General features: G+C 46.4%; 1 protein-coding gene and 1 non-coding gene across 12 annotated transcripts; both read right to left on the reverse strand.

The window, feature by feature from the left end:
- Positions 1-1,397: 1,397 nt before the first annotated feature.
- Positions 1,398-17,150, reverse strand: PABPC4 (poly(A) binding protein cytoplasmic 4). Of its 11 annotated transcripts, none has more exons than XM_074334460.2 (16): positions 15,972-17,150; positions 12,167-12,360; positions 11,292-11,407; positions 9,922-10,061; positions 9,468-9,562; positions 8,680-8,817; positions 7,950-8,045; positions 6,096-6,368; positions 5,708-5,780; positions 5,478-5,549; positions 4,849-4,935; positions 4,627-4,754; positions 3,372-3,465; positions 3,130-3,260; positions 2,802-2,904; positions 1,398-1,707 (listed from the first exon to the last, which is right to left on the reverse strand). In XM_074334460.2, exons 1-15 carry the CDS (start codon positions 16,162-16,164, stop codon positions 2,815-2,817), a joined length of 1,920 nt encoding a protein of 639 aa, XP_074190561.1. In that variant the 5' UTR covers positions 16,165-17,150; the 3' UTR covers positions 1,398-1,707; positions 2,802-2,814. The 11 variants fall into 11 exon arrangements, with proteins under 11 accessions (XP_074190561.1, XP_074190560.1, XP_019574344.1 ...); XM_074334459.2 differs by having other exon boundaries at positions 2,845-2,904; positions 5,430-5,549; XM_019718785.3 differs by having other exon boundaries at positions 5,430-5,549.
- LOC141572578 (small nucleolar RNA SNORA55) lies at positions 7,536-7,666 on the reverse strand. The gene has a single exon (XR_012497902.1). It is a non-coding gene; the product is annotated as a small nucleolar RNA SNORA55 (small nucleolar RNA).
- Positions 17,151-21,716: the final 4,566 nt, after the last annotated feature.

Genomic DNA, 21,716 nt, shown 5'->3' on the forward strand with positions numbered 1-21,716 from the left:
CTTTCAAACCCAGTTCTGGCCTCAGTGCCTCCAGGATGTTTGCCCTCACCGTTCCAGATGGAGTCATTCCCTGAAACCCAGCCCGACCCTCTCCAACACTATGAATCATGCAATCACCAATTAGTGCTAACCAACTCCCGCAGTGAGGCTGTTTCCATAATTCCCCAGCTACTCTGGGAATGCCTTCATCTAAGGGGCCAGAACTGCGGAGTTTATGAAATGAGAGTTTGGGATGTGGCCCGAGGTCACAGTAACAAATCTTACCACCTCTCTGGGTCCAGGGTCAGAAGGGAAAAGGGTCAGCGCCAGGACCAGCAAAGCTGTTAGGTCACGAGCACCATTCACAGGCTGAGGGGGTAAAGCCCCATAAGAGACTCGGCCTAGACTGCCAGACGCTGCCTGGTGCCACCCTCAACCTCAATTCAAACCAGGCCAGTGAAGACCCCACCTCGCCCCCACACCGGGTCACCCATGTAGAACACCCTCCTGGTAGCAGCCATCTTGCTCCCAGGCTCTTCCGCCGGAAGTCAGCAGCCGGGCCCCGCCCCCTCACCCAGTTGCGCAGATGCTGCTGCACTAACCAGGTCTTAGGGAGCTAGGGGTGGAGCAGTCAAATAGAAAACACCAATACATAGCTGCATTAATCACATTCGTCAGGAACTGGGGGAATCTACTGTAGATCAATAGAGCCTTTAGATCAGTTAAGGTGAACCTGACCTTAAGGAAAAGGGGGAGTCTGCCAAAAGGAGAGAACATTCCAAAGAAAGGGACTGCTTGGGTACGGTCCTGAGGAAGGGCAGCCTGCCAAGCTCAAGGAAGGTAGTGTTCCTGGAGGACAGGAGGGCAAGCAGAGGGGTTGACCTTGGCCACATTATGGTGCTTTTGAGGACTAAAGGAACCACAAAACACCTAGGACTTCAGCACTTGTCTGCTGATGTTACTCAGACCTACCTCCCAAGCCTCTTCCCACCGCCAGAGGAAACCGTAGTTGCATCTGGGCAACTGGACCTGCTGACCTGCATGCAGGACAAACTGTCCTAGGAGACAGAAGGGACTGACAACCTCCCACCAACACATCAAGGAAGGAGGGGCTGGGTTCAGCATATCTCATATGCCCTTCAGAAATGTGCCAGCCCTGTACCAGACCCAAGGGCTATTCTCATCAGACTCCTGGTCCCTTAAATGGGTGCCAACACAAAGGTGCTCCCATAATAGAATGCAATGGAATGGGACAGTTCTGCACACCTAGCTAACCTAAAATAGCCTGCTTGTAACTGTCAGGAAAGGATAAGTTATACAAAACTTCATCTGACCCTGTTTACATCCTAAAATTACTTTTAGTGAAAACAGATTTATAGACTAAAACTGTGGTCAGAGTAAGACAGATAAGACAGAGGCAGTTTTATGGAGATTTTTTCTTTATTGAGAAACTTAAGACTTGGGTACATCAAATAAAACCAATTTCTGGGGGCGGGGGGAATCAAAACCCACAATAGAAAAAAAAAAAGTTAACACTGTCTGGGTCACAGAACCCAGAATATATTCTTTTAATTGAAAAATTCTAGGTGTTTCATAATTGACCTTTTGATACAAAATGACCTATTAAATTTGCAATTTGTGGTTCTTAGTGTTGAGGTCCATAGGACAAGCAAGGAAGTCTTCAAACCTTGAGCTGAATTCCATGAGGGGTTATTTGGCTTTTGAATCCTGAAAAGAAAAGCACCAATACCAATAATCAAAAGAACCTCACAGATTCCCTGAAACCCCTGGCTGCTAAAAGAAGGTATTGTAGAGCAGGGTTTCTCAACCGCAGTGCTTACTGACACTTTGGCCCAGATAAATTCTTTTGGGGCTGCCCTGTACAGTGTAGAATGTTTAGCGGCATCCCTGGCCTCTACCACTAGATGCCAGTGACGTTCCCAGTTGTGAAAACCTAAAATGTCTCCAGATGTTGGCAAATGTCCTGAGGGGACACCCCTGGTTGAGAACCACTGACTTTGAGGGTAGCTACAGTCTACAAGGACCCACCTTCCACCCTTCCAGGCCATCCTGTACTCAAAAGCCTCTACAGTGTGATGGTTCTCTTCCTTAAATTCCAAACGAAAGGCCAACGGGCCAAGACTATGTCAAGTCAGCCCCAACCTCCATACCAGCTCTGGCCCTTACCATGTGCACTCTTCCCTTGCCTCTGCTCATGTGGTTCTCTCTCCTCCTGGAGGTACCTACCAGTCCTTGTCAGAGGTCCCCTACAGACAAGGACCATGGCGCCCCCAAGTCCAGAAGTCAACTGGAACACACTCTAACTGTAACTGTAGTCAGATGTGTGTGTTTCTCCCACTTTAACACCCAGGCCTGTGTCCACTGTGTTCCCAGAGCTAAGCAGTGGTTATACACACAGCTGACCTTACCAATCTCAGAACAAACCAGGGAGATGCTCATAGACATTAGGCTGTGGGATCTGATTATGACAACGCCTGTAGATCTATCACTATTCCAGACCAAAAAGGTGATTCTTGAGAAAGTTTGTTCATAACCATCAGGAAAGGATGAAAAGCTATGTAGAACCTCTAACCACATGCTCCTTATTAAGGAAACTGGGGTTTTTTTTGCTCCTTATAGTTTACAATATGTACTCTCTTATCCATATTAACTCATCCAGATGACAGAAAAAACCCAGGACAGCTTGCCCACGTTATCAGGTTAAATGGCAGAAATACAGCTCTCTACATTGTCCCTAATCTTTTAAGAAGATATATTCATGAGTCAAAACCATTGCAGAAAACAAAAATAGCCAAACATACGGTTTTTCCTTGTCTAAGAGGTAGCAGCAGCAACAGCGCCCACCTTCTGGGCAGCTTCTTTCTTGGCATGATGAGCCTGGAGGACCGCCACAGCTTCATCCACCTGTGAGACATCTCCAGGCGGTCAGCGACATCTACGGAGAGCCCTCCCACCCCTCCCTGATACCCAGGCCCAGGGCTGGCTTCTCCTGGTGCTGACTGCTTTCCCAAATACCCCACCACACCACAGCAGCCTCTTCTCTCTGCCGTACCCGGTGTCCAAGGCTACCCATCGTCCTCCCCAATGGAGCGAGCTAAAGTCGTTGGGTCTGGGGACCAACTGGCTCACCTTGGAACGGAGAGACTCAGGGGACTCCAGCATGTGCAGCAGCTCGGAGTTGTCGATCTCCAGCAGCATTCCTGTAATCTTCCCAGCCAGGTTTGAATGCATGGTTTGGATGAGTGGGAACAAACGTTCTCCTGTGGGAAGATACTGAAGTAAAAACCAGGTCGAATCCCAGTAAATGGACACTGGTGTCTATGTCAGTCCCAGGCTCTGGCCTCGCTTCTGCAAGCATGGGAGTCACTCACCCAGCATCTGCTTCTGTTCCTGGGGGGGTGCTGCAGCCAGCATGGAGGCGGTCAGGGGCTCTTGCCCCTGCACGTGGACTGCAGGTTGGGGTGTCTGAAACCAGAAAAGGCAGTGGGTTAGCACCAAGGAAAGGATACTTAACAGTGGTCCAGAGCCTGACCATTCAACATGTGAAAGTCTACTATGTGAAAGAGATGGAAGCAGTTGGCCTCACCGCCAAGGAACTGCAGTCTTGAGCAACAGAGAGAGTGAGGTGAGGAACAGAGTGGTGTGGACATAGAAACACAGCCAAACATAATAAGAACAGCATGCTACTAGAAAGGAAGGGAAATAAAAAAAAGAAAACCTACAATGCTTGGCAAGCGTCTATCAAATGACTTTAATTTATTCAAGGTTACAATGATAATTTATCCAAGGTTACCCAAGAATTAGAAATCTTGTTAATAAATAAGGTATAGTGAACATCTGTCTGTGTAGCCTTTTTCTAAAACTAAGTTTTCCTTTAGGGTGAATTCCCAGTAAAGACTGGGTCAAGGGCTGTGAATACCAAACCATTTATAATTACATCCCAGATCACTGTTATCGTACCTAACGTTCTTATTGTAGCCAACGCTTGCGGACTGTCAACAAGCAATGTCAATGAGTCACAGCCCTAAAAGACCAAAAAACGTTTCACACAGCATCAGATTCTGGGAAATACCCCACTGAGCGCGGAGCAGGAGGAGGCAGCTCAGGGATCACAAAGCTGAGGGTGGCCCCTCCACGCTCAGTGCTACTAAGCTTTTCCACCACTGGCCGCATCTTGGCTCCAGAGACAGCAGGTTCCAGCTTAGAAAATTTGATATTGGGTCCAACTCCCCCACCGCAACTTTACACCTCTGAAGCAGAACTTTTCTGGAAGACGAGTTCTTCCCTGCCTTAATGTACTCATCACCTTGCAGGACAGCTAAGCATCGACTAGGCCAGCGGAGACAGAAGTGAAATGGACGCTCAAAGAACTGAATGAGCACATGTATGTTGTAGAAAGGAGAGCAGCAAGCCCTAGCTGTCCTCTCTGGGGCCTGAGTGAAGTGTTATCAGGAAAAACCCTTCAAGCCCCTTCTCGCCCACTAGAGAGCCCCTCAAGGGCAGAGTGACCACACAGCGCCCTGACACAGAGCAGGCATTTCAACCTGTTACAGGAATCACAGCAAAGCATCTTCTGAACCATGTGGCACTGGGGGAAATCCTTTCAGTGTGCTATGGTGGACTCACCTGCAGAGGCTGGATGGCAGGATGAGGGCTGCGGACACTGGAGGCGTACTTGTAAGGCGCCACGGCCCGAGGAGCAGCGGCAGACACAGGAGCACGAGGTGCTAAGTTCTGTACAGCTGTGGGAACACCTTAGGGAAAGAACAAGTAAAATTAAAGCCCATCAGTCTGGGCAAAGACCCGTCAAATCCCATCTTTCCCCATTCTGTGTGCATCCAATACCACCTCCAGACTGGCAGCTGTCAGTCAGCCCTTGCTGGGCGGCACCAGCCCCACCAAAGTCCATAGCCAAGCGGTCCGGGCACTCAGACCCTACAACAGACCAGCAAATGCACATCAGTGTTGCCAGCAGACGTCCAACTGGCCACGTCCCACGGAAGGAGCAATTCCAAAGCAAGTTCACACAACACATCACACACGGGGCCTCTACTGCTACTTTCAAGGATCAGCCAACAGATAACATATAACTCTTTCCACCTCTCGGAATACAGGACATATTCTGGAAAAAAAAAGTTTCCTCTCTCCCAACTCCACCCAAAAGAACAGGCTGCCTCCATCATACAGCTAGCAAACATCTGCACTTAGCCTTTTTCACACAAGTCACCGATGAGCAAAGCCTCTTAAAAGTAACCAGCGCTCCTAGAACTAATACTGTCACCTGCCCCTTACGTACCTATCTAAGCACACGGCTAACATTACAGGACCAGGACTCGAACCTGAGCCCAACAGTGACCGACCCTGGGCAGAGCCCAGTCACGCTGACTCCCTCCTCCCCAGGCCACGCTTCTCAAGGCCAGTTTGCTCACCGACTCTCTGAGTGGTAGTAGGGAGGCCACGAGAGGCCGGAGCATTACCAGTTGGAGCCAGATGGCGAAGAGTTGGACGAGGCCCAGACTGGCGTATAGCACTTGGCATTCCTTGGAAGCCTGGCGAAAAGACAGAAGATGCACATCACTGATGAACGCTGTGGACCCGACCTTAGGCAGCACCTCAGAGGGAACAAGGAGAGGCTGGGGAGACCCGGGGAGGTATATGCTCAGTAATCAAACCCCTGCTCCCCACCACCTACCTTGAGGTCTCCCACCTTGCTGCCAGCGGGGATTAGGCCTCATCTGTGCTAACTGGTTAGGTGTGTAATACGGAGGTCTTCCTTGAGCCTGTAAGAAAGAGCACCCAAGCCCTTTTTATTTTAAGGACCTGAGTCCACACTAAAGAAGTATCTCATCTCACCTCACTACCAGGCTGTGACTAATTATTTGGGTAGAGGCTCTCTTTCCTCAAAAGCTTGGGGGAAGGAAGGTCAGCTAATGGGGATTCTTTTACTGTGTATGACCATGAGTTAAGTCCTTCCTCATTTTACTCTGACTTTCTAGAATTCTGACATCCCAAAGCCCTCTCCCCACTACTGTAGACTACAGGAGCTGCTGTCAGTGGGCAGGCTCTAAAGAGCCATGAACATATAGCAGACCCACCTGTGGAACTGCTGGCACAAAGTAGCCACCAGCTGCAGGCTGGAACTGATTTAAGATGGCATTGGCAGGGAGTGCTCTCATTCCGGCCACCCGCTGCATATACTGGTTGGTCAGGTGAGCCTTTCTCTCTTCCTTCCTCTGGGCCAGGGCGACATACAGTGGCTTGGAGCCCACAATGCGTCCGTTCATCTCAGTGACTGCTTTGGTTGCCTCTTCAGGAGATGAGAAGCAGACAAAGCCAAACCCTTTGCTTCTCCCGTCTTCCAACATTACCTACAAAAGGAGACCAGCTTAAGAAAAAGGTGTTCTATGTTGGGGCAGCTATTAAAACCAGAAAACCTGGGTTCCGCTGCAAGAGTTACCATGTCTAGGAGAGGGGTTCTCAGCCCTGTCCCAGGTTGTACCCTAGACCAATTAAGTCACTGCTCTCTAAAGGTAGGACCTAGGCATTTTCTCTGTTAGATTCCCTAAGTGATTCTAAAGTTCCCAAACACTATGATATGGATAATAGTTACGCCAGGAACCCAAAGATGTTTCCTGGTATCTAGCAAAACAGCTATCTTTAGGCACCCACAAAAGATTTGGACAGTGGTATCAAGCAATTTAAATGTAGGACTCACCAAAGACTTTGGGGAACAAAACTTTAGTAAGCTCTTAGCACTGTAGGATATGCTTCTGAAACACCACACGTGGGCAGGAGTTAAAACCAATGACTGCCACCACAATTTCCATGGGAGTAACATAGCTGAAAAATTACCAGCTGGGAGACAGACAGTTGGATTCCAGGCCCAGCTCTGCAACTTCTACGCTCTACAAGCTTAACAAATCACTTATTTGCCCTCTCCAAGTCTCAATGTCCGTGATATACACTAAGGCAAATAACTACAAAGCCACCTGTCTACTGGTTCAGGCAGTCTCTTGCCACATATAGTTAGTGGTTCACAATGGCTCTTTTCCTCACTTCAAAAGGTTATTTATTGCTTTCTCTGGCTACCTCTTCAGAAGCATTGGTAGCAACATAACCATGTGTGCTTGGCACCATTTTGCTTGTGTCTTCTTAGCTCACTGCCTGGACAGCCTGCTGAAGTGGCAGTCACGGAAGTAAAGATGTGTAGCAACCTAACAACGCTCTACCAATGAGGTGGGCCAACGAGGTGTGTGAAAATGGTGCCTGTGAAACTCACAGTAAGTACAACATCCATATCCATCCTCATGGAACCAGCATTCTCTTGCTCAAGGACTCAAATTCCTTGATTTAAAAGGAGGTTCATACTCACCCTGCCAACTCAGTGACTTGGTTATTGAAAAAAATTAAGCAAATGATGCATACGCTAAACATGGGGGAAAAAACTCCCCCCTCCTCGTCCCTCCTTCTTTAAGACCAGGATGGAAGTTCCCATACCAGCTCTAAAATCCTCAAAATACCTTCGTTCAGGGAGAAAGTGTGGCAGAGTTGTAGAGACAGGCCCCAAGACAAATGGAAACCCGTCTGGATTTCCTCTGCTCTTACTGTAGCACCATCTGTCCCCACACCAGCACGAAGCAGCAAAGTATGGGAAAGATTCAGGTGCTCGGGGGTGGGGTGGGGGGGGTGCAGAAGAGGGACTGGGTCACATTCACCCCCACATACCAGTGCCGGGAGATAACGCAGGAACGACCTAGTGAACTGTCACCCTGCAGAGCCTACACTTTGACAGGTAACTGAATGCCAGGGGGAGTCTGCTAGGTTAATGCAGTAGCTACTCTCAGAAATGAACACAGTTCAGATCCTATGCCTTCAATAAAACAAATGCCAATAAACTGCTAAAAGATTACAACTTCTACTTTCAATCCCAGAATCTCAGTATAAAATACCTTAGCACTGGTGATGGATCCGAAAGGAGAAAACTCTTTCCTTAACTTCTCATCATCAATGGTGTCGTCCAAATTCTTAATGTAGAGATTCACCCCCTGCAGCAGAAAGATCCCTGTTAATCGTACTTCTATCCCCCATATATTCCCTCACTGATTCTTAAAGTGTGGTCCTCAGACAAGCAGCATCAGCATCCATCACTGGGTACTTGTTTGAAATGTAAGTTCTCAGGTCAGAATCCAAAGCTAATGAATCAGAAATTCAGGGGCCCAGACACCCACATTCTAACAGGCCGTGCAGGGAATTCTGACACAGGCTCCAAGCTGAGAAACTCCTGCCCCAAGGTTCTTACGCGAGCATCAATGCAGTCACGTGCTCTTATCTTTCCTCATAGCCGCTCTGCTGACCACTCACCCTTGCTGGGCTCTTCTTGCCACCATTCCAAACAAAGGGCTATCATTTAAGTAAAAGGAACCCACGTGACTAAGAACAACGGCTGAGGCTTCTGGAACAGAGTCCCCAAATGAAAAAAAATCTCTTTGGTCTTTGTTCTAGAATTGCTGCTGTTATCTGGTAGGCATAGACTTTTAAGCCTGATGACCTTGGGAGAAACGAGAGGAAGAGCCAGCTGCCAGTCCCCAAAGAGAAAGCTTGCTAAACTGTAAGGGTGCTCTGCCAATATTTCATAGTAAATCTGCTATTGGTGGGCTGGGCCAAGACCACCTCTCTCACCTGATACCGACTAATTCTCTCTTGTTTCAGCTGTTCAAATTTCCGTTTTAATTCGGCCTGCCGTTCCACTTTCTTCTGTGCACGGCCTACAAAAATGACTTTCCCACTTATTTCTTTTCCATTCATCTCTTCTACAGCCTAAAAAAGAAACACGTATCTTTAAAACAAGATGCAGAGGCAGGGACCTTGCTGTGGAAGCCTGTAAATCCTGAATTCTAAGAACTCTTCCCTATAGGGCTAAAAACTGCCTTCACTCCACCTCTGAAGTCAGCTAAGCAAATCCAAATGTCTTCATCAATAAAATAGGGTTAATATTTAAAAGGGTTACTGGACCAGATAATATAGGATAAAAATAGCACAGTTGTGCCTAGCTTGAAAATCTGGCTCTCACTAAATTTCTCAGGTTCTTTTGCGGGTATTAAGTGATGTATGTTACGGTGGCCCTCGCACAATGATTCACCGCCAAGCAGCTGTTGTCCTGTTATCCAATCGACGACTCTCTGGCCCTTAGTTCCCTCACTGAGGAATGGGAACAAACACCTGTCCTGTTTTCAACTTATAAGGCTGAACAGCTAAGGTGACGGGTATGTGCCAAGGGCTTTGAAAACAGTTTAAGTAATACAATTGACATGTGAAACCCCTTAAGAAGGCAATTTCGGAGTACAGTAACTGGGTATCACTACCAGCTACTAAGATAATTCCAGCTCCAGTCTATTTGCTAGCAAGGCCCTGCCCACACTCTGGGGCCACTTCCTACAAATTTTTCCCAACCCTCGTGGTACTCTCACCTTATTGGCATCCTCGTGTTTTTCGTAACTCACGAAGCCAAAGCCTTTGGATTTCCCACTGGGATCTCTCATCACCTTGACACTTAAGGTCTTACCTATTACCAAAGGACAGAACTATTAATAACACCATCTCTGCCACAGCTCAAGGAGAGAAGGCTTCTCTAGGAACCCACTTGAAGCAACCTTTTGCTGAACTCAGATGGACTCTTGAAAGAGGCACCGTGCCTGGCCTTCTAATTTTGACCAAGCTGCTGAGATGGCCTTGGGGCCTGTACGAAGTCGGATGAAGCCAAGAGCCAAGGCTTGGAGTCTATTCTTATCTACCCTGTGACCTTTGTCATGCAAGGTATTTTACTTCTGGGTCTACGTGCCCTCATCTCTTAAGGAAAAACAGATGAATTCCAGGTCTGGTGGACTGTGAAAGGGGACGCATGGGGCAAAGAACCTGACTTACCAAACTGGCTGAACAGCTCTTTCAGATTCTCATCATCCACCTCTTCCCCAAAGTTTTTGATATACACATTGGTGAATTCCTTGGCTTTGGCTCCAAGCTCAGCTTCCCGCTCTTTTCGAGATTTGAATCTGCCCACAAACCTAAAAAGAAACCATGAAAAACAGTATCACCCAGGGAACAAAACATGATTTCCAGGGGCCCAAAGGAATGCAGGTTAAAGGCTGACAGGAGAGGTTAAAACACGAGTCCCCATCCAACCACCGAGAGAGCAAGCTCAGAGACGCCCAACTCCCCACAGAAAGAGAAAGAAGCAGGACTGTCCTGCAGGGACCAGCCCCGGGGCTCCTGGCTCAGACCAGGGCTACTCCTACCACATCACACTGCCTTCGTGAAGGAACCTGATGACCATGTTTTTAAAACGTTCATTTCTGTGCATCTATGTAAATGCATAGAAAAGGTCTGGAAGGATACAAACCAAACTGTTAACAGTGGTTAATCCTAGGAGTGAAACTATTGGAATGAACTGCCTGTAATTTTTTACTGTATTCCTTTTGGTATTGTTTACACTTAATAGGAAAATGTATCCGTACAGTGAAAATATTTAGACTTCTTTCTAGTGATAACTTTGGAAGAACTGACCACGGGGCACTTACACATTACCAACGCAACCCCTGGCCGGTTCAACAACACGAAGGACAGAAATGATTTTTGCCTGTTATAGCCAAGACTTACTGTCCCTTCTCTCCCTGTATGGCTTAGCTAAGATCCCCTCTCCATTCTACAATAACCACACCAAAGCAACAGGTCTATTATAAACACTTCCTTCTGCAATGGGACAGATTTTTCATTGTAACCAAATTAAGTATTACTGGGGAGCCAGCCTTGTATTAGAAGGCCGCTGGGTCCTAAGTTAGCCAAGTGGAGATGTGAGGACAATTTGGCATCAACCCTAGCAAGTGACCCCATGGACAGACCTGAATCACAGGAAGGCCCAAGGTCACATGGCTAGTACATAGCTCCTGGTCAGTCCAGGGCCCTCTCCACTCTGCTGCTGGCCAAGACCCCTGCTCAGAGTGGGCTCAGAGCTGTCTTCCAGTCAGCCCCAGTTGCCGATGCTCGCAAAACCCAGACGGATGCTTTTAAGGGAGAGGCAGCAGGCAGGCCATGGCTTGGGCAGAAAGCCCACCTTGGCGAGTCAAAAGGGCTGCCACGGCTCGGCAGGGAGACTCACCAGCCCTGGAGTGGAGAGGTAGGAGCAGGCCACACTTGGGCCGAGAAAACCAGTAGCCTCCTTGTGTGTGCCAGTTAATACCGAGGTGGGGCCATGGCTGGCTCATGCGATGGCTGTTGCTCCGGACTGGGACACTCACACTTTGCGGTCATTGAGGAGCATGCCGTTCATCTTCTCGATGGCCTTGTCGGCAGCTTCTTGGGTCTCGAAGTGGACAAAGGCATAACCCTTAGAGCCGTTCTCATCACACACCACCTGTCAAAGACAAGGCAGGCCACTTTAGTGCCACTGGGCAGCTCCCGAGATTTGAGAACCATGTGGTCTCCCACTCAGGGTTCTCCTGTACCTGAGGACTAGCCCACCCATGGTCAAAAGGCAGGAGACCCCAGCAGGAGAAGTTTTTCTAACACTCAGCACAGCACGAGGCACACAGTTATGTTCCATTTACAAATGGCAGCCACTATTAGGTTGCTTCTATTCCAAATGTTTTCTTATTAAAAAACATTGAGAGATCTGGGTGCAAAACCACAGTGCTGCTGAAAGACAAACCATCTTCCAAGCCCACAATAGAATTTCAGCCTAGTGTGCAGTCAGACATGTAAACCACCACCACACAACTTGTACAAAATTCTCCACAGGAACAGGTGCATGGAGAATGAAAAGAGCGAATTTATGCTTCTAAAACGACTATATACAGCTTCCTGGAAACCAGAGGCACAGCTCTAGTCCTCCCCTCCCCAACCCCAACAGAAACCTTTTGATGCTTTCCAAAGTTAGAAGACAGGAAGGATATTTCAGGCAGAGGGAGGAACAAAGACACAAAAGCATCTGCTGGTTATGCTCGATTGTGGCACAAGATTATCTATGGGGAACTTTTAACTTTCAGAGCCATTTCTAGCATTTTGAAAATTACCATACCCTGTCACCCAATTCCAAGGCAGTTCCCCATTTAGTATTTATATTGTTTTCAGGATGCAGTAATTACTCTGCTGAAATCATTTAATCAATGTTTACCTTACAGGACAGAATGTTTCCAAAAGCAGAGAAAGTATCATAAAGTGCCTTGTTATCTATAGATTTGTCCAGGTTCTTGATGAAGACATTTCCCACACCAGATTTTCTCAAAGAGGGATCCCTCTGAGACCACATGATGCGTATTGGCTTTCCCTTAATTACATCAAAGTTCATGGTATCCAAGGCCCGTTCAGCTGCAAGAGAAATACATTTCAGTCAAGGATTCACCTCACATGACTGCCACCATCCCAAGAATAGATAACTCCAGGACTTTTCAAGGCAATCACTCTAATAAAAGGCAACTCTTAAAATTAAAGGGCATCAGATTCCTCTGGCCTGTGTTGCTACTGAGGGTAGAATAAGTTCTAGCCAACTACTCTACTTTGTGGCAGAAGTCTCAACCCCTCTGGGTCTGCACCCTTGTGGGGTAAGGGGGCTAGGCAAGATCATCTAAATGGCCTATGGCACCAGGATCAAATGATAATACAGTGGTGGGGTACATTCCAAGACCCCCAGTAGATGCCTGAACCCCAGAATAGTACCAAACCCTATATGTATTATGCTTTTTCTTATACATGCATACCTATGGATAAAACTTAATTTATAAATAAACACGGTAAGAGATTAACAATTATCACAATATACTATAATAAAAGTTGTAAGAATGCGGTCTTTCTGTCTCAAAATATCTTACTGTACTGTACTCACCTTTTCACTTAAAGAAAGTACTTTACGATTCTCTTTAGCATATCTGAATTGCCAGCATCACTACTCCTGGGCTTTGGGGCCATTATTACATAAAATAAGGGTGACTTGAACACAAGCACTGCGATCTGATAACGGAGATGGCAACAAAGTGACTAACGGGCAGGTAGTATATAGAGCATGGATATGCCGGACAAAGGATGACTCGTCCAGAGCAGGATGGCACGAGATCTCATCACGCTACTCAGAATGACACACAATTTTCAACTATGAATTGTTCATTTCTGGAATTTTCCATTTATATATTCGGACCACAGTTGATCATGGGTAACTGAAACCGCAGAAAGCGAAACAGCAAATAAGTAGGGACCACTGTACTTCATATTTGACTAAGCTTTTTTAAATCATTTATAAGACACCACAGCCTACCACTCACTGTGACACAAGTGGGACAGGTGAAATTATCCATTTTATAAAAGGAACAAACTTTTGTTCAGAGTGGCTAAGCGGTAGAGCTAACTGGTGATTAAGAAACTAGTATCAGAATTTCTGGTTCTTTTTCAGTAAGGTATTGTATCAAAGTCATCCACTATCATTTCGTCTACACTCTGTCTGAGACAAATGACAAAACAAACCCTGTGAGCAACTGATTGGGGAAAATGTGCTATCCCTCAATTCAGCCTAGTTTCTTATATTTTCAATTTCTGACAACAGAAATTGATTCAGACAAAAAAGCCTCACTCACCAAATGATAAATACTAATGGTGACACGTGGAAATGTTCTTTGAATTAACAGACAAGGAAAAAACTGCAACAACACCCTTCTGCCTAAGTAGACAGTGCAGGTAGGCCCTGTACCTGGTGGTTTCCAGGCCTTCTGAACCCTTAATCTGAGTTCTATAGAATTCCAGGACTTCAAATACCATGGTGCCCAACCAAGTTCTCCATTCAGGCCCTTGGCTCCTTAGCTCCCCAACCAAATCCATGTGTGCACCATGGAGACCATTTAAAGGACGAGAAGCTAAAATATATCATCACCGACTGGATGGCTCAGCTAGTTAGAGCGCACGCGAGCTCTTAACAAGGTTGCTGGTTCAATTCCCGCATGGGATGGTGGGCTGCGCTCCCTACAACTAAGATTGAGAACAGCAAATGGACTTGGAGCTGAGCTGCGCCCTCCACGACTAGATTGAAGGACAATGACTTGGAGCTGATGGGCCCTGGAGAAGTGCACTGTTCCCCAATATCCCTCCCCTGTCAAAAAAATATTTAAAAAGGAAAAAAATAAAATAAAACGTATCATCACCTGCCGGCAGGAACACTTCTCTTCACTGGTAGTAACAAGTCCCAGAGCTGGTGGTCACTTTCCCTGACTTATGCAATGTATCTCCCAGAATGTCCTCAATGAAGGGATGGAGGGAGGTCCCTGCTTCAAGGCACCATCTCACTTAGGGACAAAACTGCCCCTCCACAAGCTTAGCTGCCCAGTCAGCCAAGGGAGTATCCCCTTTTCACTTGGTTCCAACCACCTTTCCCACCTTCCTCAGGTGGGTTCCTCAGTGTGGGAGGGGAGGAAGTCAGGAAAAGTCCAGGCACAGAAGAGTTTGCTTGTAATGGCCAGTTGAGATCGAAAGCCTTGGACCCCAAAGGGTGTTTCATTAATTAGTAGCAAAGGAACCCATTTCAACACATCTCCTCTTCTATTTCCAGACAGTGCTGCAGAAGGCAAGTCGGCTTAGTCTGACAAATCCGGCGGCACTTATTTATAGCAGGGAGAGGTCCTGCAGAGGTATGTGTTGGCAGACACACTGACCAATGGCCTCTGCTATTATTGCTAAGTGACAAGACTTTTGTTCAGAAGAGTCAAGAAGGCAGGCTACTCCCCCCGAAAAAGGCTACACTCAGCTACCTTCTTCATACCCTGTGGCCAGATACAAGTCAGCTCAGAGCACACTACATTAATGGGAGCAGTACCTCATGTCTCTCAACAAGTCCAATTCTCTGGTCTCAGCTGCATCCTGGGCAAGTGACATTCTGTGCGCTTCGTGGTGAACCAAGTATGGACAAAAATAGGGACCTGGAGATCCTTTGCCACAGAATGGCTTGTTTCTCGTAGTGATCTCTACAGTTGTTCCTTTTTAATCTGGAGTCACGTGCAGCCCGATTAGGTTTCCTCCGGCCTCACCCCTGCCATGCCTGTGGCACGCATACCTCGCCACTCCAAGCGAAGGCCTAACCTGGGCTCGTGGAGCACCGCACAGGCAGCCCCAGCTTCGCCTCCAACCTTCTGCAGCTCCTTTTCCTTCTTAAGAGTCCTATTCTCTTCAGATGGGATGAAGTAAAAGTGTTCTGACAAGTAGAAAGCACTGTTCACAGGTGAGGCAATAATCCCTACCAGCCCAGTGGATCTCCAAGCCTCGGTTCTTACCTAGAGGCCATTCTCCACAGCTGAAGGCTTCGTCCAGAGTGAAGAACTCCCACCCCAGTGGCAAACACCCAGACCTGGGAGCTGGTCTGGCACGTGCTCCTCTTGTGCTAACACAAGTGCCTGCTGAAGTTTAATGCACAGAATTGCTCCCCTGCTTCCTACCTCCCCGAAAGATCCCTTATCAGCACAAAATCACACAGACTCTCAGTCCAGGGTAAAGGCAGGGGAGGGGGCAGCAGTTCAGCGACCTAAAATTTTTGCAGGAATTGTTTCCATCGCCCTGCCTTTCTGGCAGGCCTGTGTGGGACATGAGCCCATGCCCACCGACCAGCCGAGGGTCTCCAACAGCCCAGCTCCACTGAAGCAGGATCACACACACCATGGAACACAGTGACTTCCCTCTGAAGCCGTTTTTACAGTCTCCTTGGATTCCAACCCCACTGCCACCACCGATTAGCCCAAGGTCACCCAGTTAGCAAGTGGTAGAAGACTGAAACTGGTCATCTGATGCCAGGATCCCGTGTTCTCAACTCCTGCATCCTATTCCCCACTACGGCTTCTGTGGCAACGTGCTGTCGTGATGCCCCTTCCACGAGGGTAGGGACCTGCCTAGAGGATGACTCCTGAGGCCCCGTGGGATCCTGTGAATCTGTAGACAAGGCTTCTACTCACCGTCAGCTGGCTGCTGGAAGTTGACGTAGGCATAACCCAGGGAGCGGCGGGTGATCATATCGCGGCAGACCCGGATGGACAGCACAGGCCCCGCAGGACTGAACTTTTCATACAGCATGGCCTCGGTGACGTCCGAGTGCAGGTCACCCACGTACAGGGAGGCCATGGGGTAGCTGCTGGCTGCAGCGTTCATTTCCCCAGCCCCCACCACCCCGAGCCCCGCCAGGAGGACTTCTTATAAGGACCACACAGGACAAAAGGGGCTCTTCTTGGAGCCGGGGCCCGCGCCGCGGCTCACAGGTGGCAGAGTGAAGCTGAGAGAAGCTGGAGGAGGCGCAGGGACAGAGGAGCGGGCCGAGGAGTTCAGGGACGGCTCGTTCGAGACTGCAAGACCGCAGACAAAAGGTTCTCAAAAACAATATGGCCCTCCCGGGGAGTTTGTGATTTTCAGCTGTCCTGGTCGGTGGCTCCAAATTTCCAAAAAAAAAAAAAATTTTTTTAAATGGGGACTCCCCTCCAAATTATAAAAATTCTTCAAGAGGCAACCAAACGGTGCCCACGCGGCCTCCGGGACACGCGTTTCTCTATAAATATAGGCCTCGGGCTCCTGGCGGTTTAAGATTACAGCAGCCAAGGGACGAGGGAAACAAAATATTTGTCGGTGCCGACTCGGCGAGCCCCGGGGGCTGAGCGCGCAGCCGCCTCCACGCCGGGCCGCGAAGGGCAGCGCGGACACGTGGTGCACGGGGAGGCCGGCGCGCTGGGGGCGGGGGCGCGGGGCTGCCACGCGGCGCGGACCGGCGGCTACAGCAGAGGCGCGTGGACGCGGGCGGCTCACCACCGGACGGACGGACACCCAGGTGTGGCGGTGGGGGCGGCGGACGCGGGCAGGCCGGAAGCGTGCAAAAGTGACTTCCCCGCGGGTTCTCCGAGAATGATTCGCTTTCTCTTTTTTTTTTTCAGGTTTTAAAGCGTTTTCGGGTTTTTTTTTTATCTTTTTCTCTTTTTTTCTTCAGGCTGCTGAGCCCGAAAGCGGCCGAAGCTGCGGCGACCCGGGGCGGAGAGAGGCGGCTGGGGGAGCCACCGCTCCATTTATACCCGCCCGCCCCGGGCGCTGCTGGTCGAAGGGCGCCTGGCGACCTGGGCGCAGTTGTGCCCGCCCACTCGGCCCGGGGGCCCGAGGCGGGGCGGCCACATGAGAGAGACCCGGTGTGGCCGCGCTGCGCTACAGCGACCCCTGGTGCGCGGAGGACCGCTCGGGGGCCTGTGCCAGACCCAAGGGCAGCTGGCCACACTAGATTGTAAACCGCCCGCCCCTCTGGGAATAGAACCTGTAGACCGTTTAACCCACCAGCACGCATAATGTTCATAAACAATGTGTTCCTTAATTGTAAAATAAAGATGACAAAATAAACTATAATTATATACCGTGTTTTCCCGAAAATAAGACCTAACCGGAAAATCAGCCCTAGCATGATTTTTCAGGATGACATTCCCTGAACATAAGCCCTAATGCGTCTTTTGGAGCAAAAATTAACATAAGATCCGGTCTTATTTTCGGAGAAACACAGTAATAGATGTTCTAATATGTAAATGTTTGGGCCCCAAAAAAGGAGAAGACATTCTGAAGTTTTCAGGGTACTGGAATCAAAAGGTAAGACAGCTACAAATGCAGTAGTATCTATGGCTGATGGGATTTTTCTGGAAAGATGAACAAAGTTTGGTAAAGCTTCATAAAACAAAATACAATCATCCCTTTATTTAGATGGCAGTGGCGTTTCTGGAAAGTTAGTTGACGTTTAAGGGTGCAAAAATACTTTCTATTTCTTTGTAAAAGGGAATTAGTGTCTAGGCTCTGTGGGGGAGAAAGAAACTTTATTTCAGCTAGTCTAATAATTAAATTGACATGAGACAGATTAACAAAAGGAAGTAAACTTAATTATATATGTATGTATAGAAACCTCACATACATGGAGACTCAGACACACCCCGCCCAACATACATGAGAGATTCAGAGACAGAAAGTTAAAATGAGGTATATATGACATTCTGAGCTATGGATGAGGTAAAGTGCCTTGGGGCTTCAGAGGGGAAGAGGGTCATTCGCAGGACAATAAAAAGAGCAGATGTTCGGTAATTAGATGTTTGCCTACCTTATAGATAGGTTGTAAAAAGTTATTTCTGGTAATAACTCTTATTATGGGCAAGACCCCCAATTTAAATTCTTTAAGGAAAGGGGGTAAAAGTTTCTCAAGAGCCCGCAGGGTCTCAATTGCCTTCAGCTGAAAATAGTTCACATGTCACAGTGGCATATCTTAGAGAAGCCTGTTCTGAACAACTTTAGTCCTGCCTTTGAAATTTCCTGATAAGTTTCACATTCCAGAAATTAGGTTTGATAGATTGTTCCATATCTCACTAAACCAGTCTCAGTCTTGAGAATAGGTTAGTTCAGTTAAACAGTTGTGTCTCATTTCCCGAGGCAGTGATGCAAGTGTGCTCCCAAAACTAGGCCTATGGCAAAAGCAATCAGGTATTTAATAAGAGGCATCTCTATGTAAACAAAAGAAAAACAATGGTCAATGCTTGGAACAGACTATAATCCCAGTTCCTGAGTTCTCCAGGCAGCCAGTCAAGATTTCTAGATGTCTGGCTCAAAGCATCTTCAGATGAGAGTGAGGGCAAGCAGTGATAATCTGATAGATTTTCCTGGTCTACAGTTTGAATGTCTAGGGTGATCTTTCTGTACCAGGCATGAGATTGTCCATATATGAGCTGTTGTGGTGATTTCTCTGAAGTTTATTTCAAGTTGTCCAATTTTAGCTGACATGGCTTTGGGAAAATAGCAGTTTTAGTTCCCAATGATTTCAAGTTAGAAGGGTGGCAGAAAAATTGGAAACATTAGTTTGCAGAGTCATAGCCAGATATTGGAGGAAACTAGAAGAATTCAGCATCCAGTGCAGGTAGAAAAACATCTCAGAAGACAAAGAACAGCACTAGAATCTAATATTAACGAAGATGTATTACTGAAACATAACTTTTCTCTCTAAAATCACCACCATTTTTATCAAAGATAGTCAATTTAAGACTAATTTGTTTGCAAAATAAGTCTAGTTTCAATAAACTTGGCCTGTTATTTGTATAAATACAAGAATAGCAGTTGATCATAGAGGCTCTTTTAAACCTGCTTTGCTAGAATTTTTCATAAAGATTCTACAGCTTGAACTTTAAAAATATTCTCAAGGCCAGAAGAGCCAAGCCAAGGACTTGTCATTAGACTTCACCTGCAATACTTTTAGATTTGGGTTAATTCCTCTCTCTCTCAATGTTCTCAAAATATCTTGAGGTTCCTACACCTTCCAGTAAGGTGCTGGGAACCCTATAAGCAAGATACCTGGCCAGCTGGTATTTCTGAGGGTTTTATTGGCTTCCGTAAGGGAATCTTCAATCCTTCAAGCTGTCTGGTGATATCTGAGTCTATGCATGTCACTCCCAAATACAACATTTCTGCCAAAGCTTTGGTAATCTATCCGGTTTCCGATTGTGTCTTGTTACAAGGAGAACAAATTTGTGTTGAATTTATACAAATAATACTGCCATGAAAACAAGAATACTCACTGAAGCTTTCTGAATTCTTGAGGGATCAAGCAGGGAGAAAAAAGTAAATGTTTCAATTCTGCTTACAAAGGTATAACTCACCAAATTACTGTAAGTAATAGTTTAAGAGGAAAGGTTTCCTTATATCTGAAAGAACAAAAAAAATTAAAATGCCAACAATGTTTCAAACAAAAAGTCATAAAAATTGTAATCATCCTCATCAGTTCATTCAATTCTGTGTAATTAAGACCTGTTCTGCTTGAATCCAATTGGTCCATTAGTTTTCTGGACCTTGCCTGATGATTGAGGGTGATAGAGTTAGTGATAATTCCAAGAAGTTTGCAAGGCTTTCTGTCAAGGCTTGTATGCTTTGCTCAGTGAAGTGGGTGCCTTGATCCCTGGAGACTGTGGCAGCTATACCCTGAGTGGGAAAGACCTTTTCTAACAGTTTTTTTGCCACTGTGAGAACTCCAGCCGTGTGGCAGGGGAAACCTTCAGTGCATCTGGAAAACATATATACAACAAGAATAACATATTGATAACCCAAACTTAAATGGCAGTTGAGTGAAGTCCAGCTTAAATGCACTACGATGGATGGAAAAAAACAAAAAAGGGGTTTGCCAGGGAGCCTGGAAGAACCAAGCAGCCGTTCTGGGTCTCCCGCAGCCCTGACTATTCATTTAACTTACAGCCATTGTGTGCCCTTCTTAGTTTCTGTGATTCAGGAGCAGACTGTTGTCAAAGTACATGGGCATCGAGATGGCAAAAGTCTGTCACTGAGGGGTCATTTTTGCAGAAGCAGAATAGACTTCATCCACGTGTGCCTCAATCTATATAGATTTTATTGCCCCTTCCTTTGCATGAAGGTCAGCTAGGGAATTTTAAATACAGAAGATTAGCTCTTACTATTGAGAAGATTCAGTTTTCTTAAGTAGTCAAAGATCTGATTAAGACAATATGAAATACAGCAAGTTTTCTTTATTATTATTTTATTGGGGAAGGGGAACAGGACTTTATTGGGGAACAGTGTGTACTTCCAGGACTTTCTTCCAAGTCAAGTTGTCCTTTCAATCTCAGTTGTGGAGGGTGCCATTCAGCTTCAAGTTGTTGTCCTTTCAGTCTTAGTTGTGGAGGGCGCAGCTCAGCTCCAGGTCCAGTTGCCGTTGCTAGTTGCAGGGGGCGCAGCCCACCATCCCTTGCTGGAGTTGAGGAATTGAACTGGCAACCTGTGGTTGAGAGGACGCGCTCCAACCAACTGAGCCATCCGGGAGCTCAGCGGCAGCTCAGCTCAAGGTGCTGTGTTCAATTTTAGTTACAGCAAGTTATTTTGATAAAACACAAAATCTTTCTTTTCTTGGCAGAAAACTTTTCACAGTATCTTATCAGGAATAGGTCAATAAACCAAGAAAACTTTGTTCTTTTACCAGATGAAACAATATTAAGTTTTAGCACACTACTGATATTAAAGCTTAAAAAAAAAACCAAAAAAAAAACACCTTCTAACAAATCCATGCAATCTTATTCAGCTTGATCACACATAAAATTTCTCAAGATTTCTTTTCACAAAACTTCTACAGTTTCCTTGTTCCTTTGAGTTTGTCTCTTGTTCTCTTACCCATTCAGAAACAACTAGTTTATTTTAGGACAAACCATTTTCCTTTAATTCCCTCAAAAATGTATTTTGATACCTATACCTTCTATTACTGAAAACATATATTATTTCCTTCCATGTTAATTAGAATTGTTAACCCTTAGAAACATTCATTTCTAGTGAAAACTAATAAGTAATTATAAATTACTTGTTGCACCAGTATTCTTTAGATTAATAAATTTATAAATACATTCCATAATTTCTAGAAATGCATGCTTTTTTGTAGTACAATCTTTCAGTGAGATATAAGACATATTTACTAACAGACCCAAATTTCTTTAGTTCCTCTGTAATAGGAAGCCAAAAGTAGATAGAACTATGTTCAGTAATTAATGTTTCACAATTTTGTCTAATTTGGAAATGATCAGGATATTCAATGAATTTCCATCAGATAATTTAATTTAGCAAAACTTTAAAGTTTTAATTTACCAAAGAGATTTAGGAAACCATTTTAAGTGCACATAAAATGTGCACAATAATTATTGCTCAAGAGTTCACCT

The sequence above is a fragment of the Rhinolophus sinicus genome, chromosome 14, assembly GCF_057876585.1.
Source record: "Rhinolophus sinicus isolate RSI-liver-muscle chromosome 14, RSI-T2T, whole genome shotgun sequence".
Taxonomy (NCBI): Eukaryota; Metazoa; Chordata; class Mammalia; order Chiroptera; family Rhinolophidae; genus Rhinolophus; species Rhinolophus sinicus.

What these genes read in the sequence shown, in the direction of transcription:
- PABPC4 (XM_019718784.3), bottom strand. Translation starts at nt 16,164, where the DNA reads ATGAACGCTGCAGCCAGCAGCTACCCCATGGCCTCCCTGTACGTGGGT. An exon ending in AACACGAGGATGCCAATAAG is followed by an intron (nt 8,818 to 9,467) that starts GTGAGAGTACCA and finishes TTTCTTTTTTAG; the next exon opens with GCTGTAGAAGAGATGAATGG. An exon ending in GCAAGGTGGGAGACCTCAAG is followed by an intron (nt 5,550 to 5,692) that starts GTAGGTGGTGGG and finishes TCTTTTCGCCAG; the next exon opens with GCTTCCAAGGAATGCCAAGT.